General features: G+C 43.2%; 1 protein-coding gene across 1 annotated transcript; it reads right to left on the bottom strand.

The window, feature by feature from the left end:
• Nucleotides 1-6,457: 6,457 nt before the first annotated feature.
• On the bottom strand, nucleotides 6,458-8,777 carry LOC101853546 (esterase OVCA2; the record flags this gene model as incomplete). Its single annotated transcript, XM_005096359.3, is given in 2 exon segments — nucleotides 6,458-7,318; nucleotides 8,750-8,777. A coding segment is annotated over 1 exon segment (753 nt). The 3' UTR covers nucleotides 6,458-6,513.
• Between the last annotated feature and the right edge of the window lie 166 nt (nucleotides 8,778-8,943).

Genomic DNA, 8,943 nt, shown 5'->3' with positions numbered 1-8,943 from the left:
TACAATCGTCCATTCGGAAGGAATTGCAGTCTTCCTGATTTGAAAGACGGTGCTACGTCACATCTCCAACTACTACATTCGTCCATTCGGAAGGAATTGCAATTTTCCTGATTTGAAAGACGGTGCTACGTCACATCTCAAACTACTACATTCGTCCATTCGGAAGGAATTGCAATTTTCCTGATTTGAAAGACGGTGCTACGTCACATCTCAAACTTCTACGTTCGTCAATTCGGAAGGAATTGCAGTCTTCCTGATTTGAAAGACAGTGCTACGTTACATCTCCAACTACTACAATCGTCCATTCGGAAGGAATTGCAGTCTTCCTGATTTGAAAGACGGTGCTACGTCACATCTCCAACTACTACGTTCGTCCATTCGGAAGGAATTGCAATCTTCCTGATTTGAAAGACGGTGCTACGTCACATCTCAAACTTCTACGTTCGTCAATTCGGAAGGAATTGCAGTCTTCCTGATCTGAAAGACGGTGCTTCGTTCTCTCATTCCTTCATTTGGAATCAGTGTGACATTGTTCAGAAAAACGAATATATTGCAGTCTTCCTGATTTGAAAGACGGTGCAAGGTTCTCTCATTCCTTCGTCTGAAATCAGTGTCATACTTGTTCTGACAACTGATAACTGAACCGATCCGCTAACCATAAAGATTTAATGACTCCTCATCGTCTAGTCTATATAGTCCTTTTATTGACGAATAGACCAGGTACAGCAAACACGACGGTGATCAACGTATCTGTCACATACATGAAATGTCAACACAGGGCATGACATGACATGGTATGGGTTGGTGGTTTTTTTTGTATTAGTATAGGGTATTACGGCGCTCGCAACTGCTAAGGTCATATGAGCGCGCGAAACACAAGTTGTTTACTTTCGCAAAAGTTCATTCCACGATTGGTTAACTAATTGACTTTAAAATGCTAAATTAATGTTAAAATATTTAAATTTAGTGTAAATATATTTGTGATTTAAAACAACTCTTTTAAGTAACAATAAAACATTTTTAAATAGTACGTTTTCATTTTACAATTTGCCATAAAGGCCAATGGCCTTCATAAAATTCAAAATTTTGCTGGGACCAATGACGGGAAAAATATCTTGTAATTTCTTGCATTTATAATATTTCTTTCGGATCTCTCCAAAGTCTAGACATTCTGTTAAGATGTGTCTAATGGTAAAATCTGTGTCGCATCCGACACAGAACGGCTTCCCATCTCCCAGTAGGAGGTATATTTGTGGGTCAGGGCCGTGTGTCCGATGCGCAATCGAGTAAAAATGACTTCGTCTCTTCTGGAGAGGTCCGAAGGATTTCGCTGTTCTAGTTTGGGTTTTATTTCATATAGTTTATTATTTTTCTGCTTTTCCCAGTGGCTCTCCCATAGACTATGACATGACATGGTATGGTTTAATGCAACTATCAACACCATCAGGTTGTTCAAGAGGCGGGACCTCCGAGTTAAACGTCCACATCCGAGAGGACCGAGCCAAGAGTGGGAAATTCGTGTAAAGTGCCTTTCCCAAGGACACAGCGTTGGACCGAGCTTAGGCTCGAGCCCCTGAACTAGCGATCTCACGATTACGAGTCCGGTAGCCTAACCACTGGGCCATTGACGCCAATGACAACACATCGGACACCATGCCACATAATGTATCATAGTGATGACCTAGTACTACACTAGTAAGCGTCAGTGTCCACACAGTTGACAGAACTACACAGATAGTGAGATGTGACATCGTTGTTAACGTTGGGAGCTGGGGAAGGGTCTTTTTTAGATTTTTGGATTCCATGAGAGTTTTCTATTTTATTCCACTCCGGGGATCCCTGCACGCCACGGAGCCCAACAAGGGGACACATTGCTCGGATTACCAGAGCTGTGCCAGGGCTACCCCGAAGCTATACTCTCAACGAGAAAGTACAAGACCCTCCTGTCAAGATTGACCCAGGGCTTGATGGGGTTTCAGCTCTCAACCGAATGAGTGGCATGGGCCGTGCCACCCTCCCGTCTAAGAGGAAAACCTGGGCCAAAGAGGTGTGTTGGCGAGGGACAGACCGTGGATTGATCTCACCTTAACCGCCAGGTACCCGGTTTCCCTCTGCACGGGTCGCACCTCACAGACAGTGAGATGTGACATCGCTGACAGTGAATTCAGTGAACAAAAATCTGTTACAAAACATTCCAGATGACATTGTCAGAAAAATTAAGTCTCCACAATCCACAATGTGTCAAAGCTTTAAAAAAAAAAAACGCCTTTGAAAGAAAGATCTTTATCGTAAGAAGGACGTGGAAACCAAAAGTGCTGTACAGTCGTACTTGACTGATATTTCAGTCCCGGACATTTTTTTTTTTTTTTTTTTGGATTAAGTAGGTGTTTTACGGCACTTTCGACTCAGTTTTGGTCACGTAAGTGCCAATGGGTCTTTCGCAAAGGGTGGCCCATCGGCCTATGAAGTGAGATTATCTATTAAAAAAAAAAAACACACCTTTGAAAGATCTTTATTGTAAGAAGGACGAGGAAACCAAACGTGCTGTACAGTCGTACTTGACTGATATTTCAGTCCCGGACATTTTTGTTTTTGCTCAGTCTCCACCATGTGGGTGCCCCGTTTACTTGTGTTGTAGAAATGTGGTGAAAATCCTCGAAAAATGACATCAGCTGGCGGAAGCTCTGAGGCATGAACACAATGTGTAAGGTTATCAATGAGGCAGGGCTTTGGAAAAACAGGCCCCAGAAATTGTTAGAGAATTGTGAGGAAATCATGAAACAGAAAAGACATCCAAAGAGCTGGATGTCTGACGCTGAGGTGGTCCTTGGACTGAAAGGTTTGGACCCAAAGAGATTCCTTTGGTTCGGGCGCATCGTGGAAGATATTGATCAAGCCGACGCATCAAAAGAGATCCCTTTGGTTCATGCGCATCATGGAAGATATTGATCAAGTCGACGCATCAAAAGAGATTCCTTTGGTTCATGCGCATCATGGAAGATATTGATCAAGTCGACGCATCAAAAGAGATTCCTTTGGTTCAGGCGCATCATGGAAGATATTGATCAAGTTAAGGCACTGAAACAGATTCCAAAGAGCTGGATGTCTGACGCTGAGGTGGTCCTTGGACTGAAAGGTTTGGACCCAAAGAGATTCCTTTGGATCAGGCGCATCATCCAAGATATTGGTCAAATAGGCGCACCCAAAAAGATTCCTTTGGTTTAGGCGTATCTTTGTTAACATTGATGGAGTAGACCCAGAGATGGAAACAAACCTCATCCGGGGAAGAAAATAGTATCTTTTCTTTCCAGACACACAAGGACAGATGTCCTGCATGCATTGACTGGCACCACAAAGGCCATTCAGTATCATTTTTATTGATTGTGTTGTTACAATATTTCAGTCATCAAGTGGATAGAAAGATCATGTTCTAAGATAACTCATGATGGTCACAGCACAGGTAGGAGAGCCCACTTGTGAGCTCTATTGAAGGCCCTTTGAGGAGGGGTATTCTTGAATGGCCAGAATAAATTACAAAGCAAAAAAGCCTGCTGAATAAAATAAAAATTTAGGAAAATGCAATACTATGGTCCTTTAAAACGACACAAAACCATTGTGAAAGAGGGGCTTGAAGGAAGGAGTAGACGGGGTAGACAACAAGTAACTTGGAAGGACAACATAAAAACATAGACTGGCCCGGGTACAGTAGAATGTGCAACAGCAGCTCGCGACCGTGAAGGATTGAGGGTCGTTACACATCAACCTCTGAGTCAGAGAGGACACCTCTGAGTCAGAGAGGACACCTCGTTGTACCCAGGTAATGATGTGCAGGCAGTAGGGCTGGGTCACGAGCGCGAGAACGGAACTGAATCGTCACTCTTTCCTGCGGAACGCGATTCACGATTCACTTCAGCGGAACGCGGAACAGTTTCGCCAAACGATTCCCGATTCACGCCCCTGTCGCTGTCACCACCTTGTGGCTTGTTTAACCTACTGCTGAGTCGAGTCACGAGCGCAAGAACGGAACGGAACACTTAGTATGGCTCCCCTTATTTTACAAAAGATGGTATAGTCCAACCCCCCTATTAAAACAAAATGAACGGGGTCCAACCAATAGACAGAAGGAATTTTATGGAGCCATTGTTTTAGCGAATGGTGGGGTTGGGGGGGGGGGGATTTATGGGGGTCACTAATTGAGGTCAGTTGATAGAGCAGCGCAACAAAGGGTGTGGGGCGGAGAGGATGGCGGAACAACAAGAGTGCAGACCCTCTTTCTTTTTCTTGCTTGTGGAAAAACTATTATTCTGCACTCCGCAAACAAATGAGTGCTTGTTTTAGTAAGGTTTTACAGCACTCACAACTGTATAAGGTCATATGAGCGCCAAGGGGTGGATGTCAACAAAGAAGTCCCAACTCAACGGGGAATCAGGCTTGCTCAGCTCACCTCTCTAGTCTCAACAGTACAAAGTCTGCTTCGGCTATCAAGGCATCCCGGAAACAGCAGTTCACAAGAAAGTGACAAACATACAAAAGAAGTAGAGGCAAAATGACGATAGTAACGATGAAAGAAAAAGCAGCAGTTCCCCCTATGTTGTTCTGGTATAGTATGAGCACGACATTGATAAATCAGCCCATTTACAATTCTACTGTGCACAAGAACATGCATGTTAGTAGATGTCAATATCCCCCCTTTGGGAATGGCCTAAAGACACTGTTCAGTCAGTAGCACTGCTTTGTGGGGGCGGGGGGGGGGGGGGGGGGGAGAACCCGAGTGCTGGTCAAGCCTCTCAACAGCCATTTAAACAACAGAGTGAGGATACTTTGGGGTTGCCACTTTTTCAGATGTGGAAATGTATGTATGTAGTATAGGGTTTTACGGCGCTCACAAATGCTAAGGTCATATGAGCGCGCGAAACACAAGTTGTTTACTTTTCGCACAAGTTCACTCCACGATTGGTTAACTAATTATTGACTTTAAAATGCTAGAATGATATTAAAATTCAGTATTAATATATTTGTGATTTAAAACAACTCTTATAGGTAACAATAAACATTTTAAATAGTATGTTTTCATTTTTCATTTTACAACTTGCCATAAAGGCCAATGGCCTTCATAAAATTCAAAATTCTGGGAACAACGACGGAAAAAATATCTTGCAATTTCTTGCATTTATAATATTTCCTTCGGATCTCTCCAAAGTCTAGACATTCGGTTAAGATGTGTCTAATGGTAAAATCTGTGTCGCATCCGACACAGAACGGCTTCTCATCTCCCTGTAGGAGGTATTTGTGGGTCAGGGCCATGTGTCCGATGCGCAATCGAGTAAAAATGACTTCGTCTCTTCTGGAGAGGTCCGAAGGATTTCGCTGTTCTAGTTTGGGTTTTATTTCATATAGTTTATTATTTTTCTGCTTTTCCCAGTGGCTCTCCCACAGACTGGAGGTGTACTTTTTTACTTTATTTCTGAAGTCAGTCTGTGGGAGAGTGTTTGTCGTTGATCCCAGCAGAAGGGATGTGGAAAGAAGAAAAAGGTGAAACAGATGCCTTCCTATCGACAGCACTTGACAGATCTATAGGTGGGACACAGAAGACTTGAAATCACACACCCGTCAAACTGTGCCCGCGGTCCCGATTTTTCTTCTTCTTTATTTCTTTGTAATACAGGGTGCCCACTACAGCTGGATTGGGCCCATCGCCCGACTCGATCGCCTGAAACTGAAAACAAACACGTTTATTTTTTAGGTGATCGAGTTGGGCGATCGGCCCGATCAGCCAATCCCATCCGTGGTGGCCACCCCGTTATAAGATATCCCTCAAACTACAAATCCCTCTAACTACCAAGGCCAGTCTAGACCAATTCAAACTATCCTCCGTGTTATACTGCACTCAGTGGAAAATGTTTCCTGGGAAGGCTGGAGAAAAAAAGAAATAGAAAAGAAAAGAGAAATGCAGCTGAAAGAAGAAAAGAAAATAGACACGTGTAGCAACATGTTTATGGACAGACCATTACATGGCCCAGAGGATCCCCAGGGATATACGTGTGCTGCTACAGGACAGGAGTGGCAGATCGGACTCTAGCACAATCTACAGCTTTCAATCTGTACAACGAGTGTTACAGTTACAGGAAGATAACAAATGGTCGCTTCTGAGGACAAGCAGGCTAACCCAGATTTCGGGGGTTTCCAGAAATCTTGACCTACACCAAAAGTAGGCGTTGTCCCACCTATAGGAGAAGGTTGGTTTCATTGGTGTGTATCTGTTTGGTTATTGAGAAAACTCTCCTTGTATATTAAAGAAATTGAACAACAGGCAAAAATTTTACCTTCAATTTTCGCAAAACAGCATTTTGGGGGGATAGTCCCCCTTGTGCTTAAAAGCGACCAAATATCATGCTAGTCACTTAAAAGAATTAAAGTGTCTTCAAAATCACAAATGTGTAACAAACATTCGAGCATACATTAAATACTTTCATAACCCTTTACTAAGTAAACTATGACCGGACAATTGCAACATCAAATGCATAAAACTTTCATGTCATTGAGAAATCCCATGTACCCCTTTTTCTGCGCAGATGCTGCGGGAACAAAGTGGCCTCCCGGGTGGCGAAGAATCGTAGGATCACGAAAATACTGCAGCAGTTCCTCACTCATACTCTCCGATATGATTTGGTCTGTCTCCCCATACACGTGTAACGAAGGAATTTCTGATCTTCCGCTGTAATGAACGTCGTGAGCGGTAGACCTGCTTTTGAATCCTGCGATGAGAACAGCAAACTTAAACCACTGCTTGCCCCTCTGCTGCTGCATCAAACACAGCATAGACACCATGGAGGCTCCTTGACTGAAGCCCAGGATTCCATCATAGCTGTTTTCCTCCAGCTTCGCAACAATCATCTCAGCGGAGGCATCAAACCCCTTGGAAATGTCGCTGTAGTCCACAGACTTAAAATAATCGTCTTCTCTGGAGAACCACCATCCACGCTCCCCTGGATCGTCGCTGTCCCCCTGAGTTGCTGACGTGCCTGGTTCAGCCTCAGGGAGCGATTCCTCACCGTTTTGCTGCTGCTCCTGCTGTAGTCCCCAGGCTGCACTGCCCTGGTTCCCTGGAGGAACTCTATGCGGCGCTGTCACAAAGTCAAACTCTGCATATTTCTTCAACATTTTCCTCAGGGAACCAGATTTCTCTCGAAACATTTGAGCATTCTGTCTATATCCATGAATACACAATATTTTCAGAGGCCTCGATCCGGCATTGGTTTCAGACATTTTAGATTGTGATGTGCTCACGTCTCCAGGATCCAGTCACTCTGAAGTCATTCTGAAAAATAATACAAGGAGAAAAATAAGGAAATTTTGTTTTAGTAGAGGTTTTACGGCACTCGCAACTACATAAGGTCATATGAGCGCCAGAAGATTAGAGGTGTAGCAAGAGATTAACAAACATAAAAAAGAAGGAGGGGAGATAAGGACGATAGATGTTTGATAGGAAAGAAGGAGCAAACCACACCAGAGCACCCGCCAACCACGACCTTTACATATGTACAGGCTGATCGGACAGGTTTTTGACCATAGACAAGCTACACGGACAAATGAAATCGGGGAAACTTGGTTTATCATTACACGCCACAATCAACCTGAAGGCGGCCACACCTCGCGAGCAACATATTCTACACACTAGGCCTAGTCAGGGTGAAACTTCACACACGTGGGTGCATCATAGCAGACAGAACAGTTCTGGATGATTTAGCGATTTTTGTCTAGTTAAAAAAGAAACAACAACAAAAAACGGCGCATGAAGTACAAGGATTGCTTATAAATTGAAGAGGAATCGCTATCGCATACAAATCTGCTGGATGAGATAAGAGCATTTCCAGAAGATTTCAAAAACTTCAGGAGAATGAAAGTTCTAAGAGACATATTTGCAGCTCTTGTCCTGCGCTCAAAACATAAAAAAGTGCAGGAATGGAATAACCTTACACATACAAAACGAAAGTCATTCGAGAGCCATTTCCCTAATTTTTATACGCTGATTCTGAATCTGGTATTATTTTTTATCTACAACGATATTTTTTATAATTTTGAAATTTGATCAGTTGTACACAGCGCAACATACTTCAAAGATTAGTCCGCACACTTCTCAAGGCAGGATGTCAAATTCACAAGCAGCAGCTGTGTTTTCGACATCCGGCGGGCTAGTTATTCGCTGGGTGTTCGCCTACGAATTGAGCCCCAGTCGGCCTGTACATGTAATAACCCCTTTTGTTCATCAAAGAAATCTGAGCATCACTTTGTTTGCACGGCTAATCAAGCTGATGTTTAGGCTTAGCTAGATCTAGAATCTAGATTCTAGATATCTAGATTCTAGATCTAGATCTAGTCTAGATTTTAGATCTAGATCTAATTCTACGAGAGTTGCAGACTGCCTTTTTTTAGTTTTTAGTTTTAGAGAGTTTTTACGGCGCTCACAAAGTAACTGCATTATAACTTATAATTATAAGGTCATATATGAGCGCCAAGGGGAGGATGTCACAGAGAGGTCTAAACGGGGAATCAGACTTTCTCGGCTCACCTCTCTACAAGTCTAGATCTACGTCTCTAGAGATTCTAGCTTCAACAGCACATGTGACATAGATCTAGACTAGAGTCTAGAGTCTGCTTTGACTATCAAGGTACGGAAATAGCGGGTTACAAGACTGACTATTTAGGCCCAAGCCCCATCTGAATCAGTAGTCTTTACACAAAAACTCACCAAAATCAGTACACTTTCTGGCTTTCTGCTCAAGTCTTCTCTTTACTTTCATTAACCTTGTTGAGACTTCTTGTATCCTGTTTGTTGAAGCAGACCCGGCGTCGGTGCCAGGAGTTGTTTTGTTTTAAACAGGACTCACACTGCCTCCACAACGAGTTACAAAGTGTAAATAAACAGAGGAGGAGTCGATCAAT

The sequence above is a fragment of the Aplysia californica genome, unplaced genomic scaffold, assembly GCF_000002075.1.
Source record: "Aplysia californica isolate F4 #8 unplaced genomic scaffold, AplCal3.0 scaffold00127, whole genome shotgun sequence".
Lineage (NCBI taxonomy): Eukaryota > Metazoa > Mollusca > Gastropoda > Aplysiida > Aplysiidae > Aplysia > Aplysia californica.
Note: the sequence above shows the minus strand (reverse complement) of the source record. Positions and strands in the feature narration are given on the sequence as shown.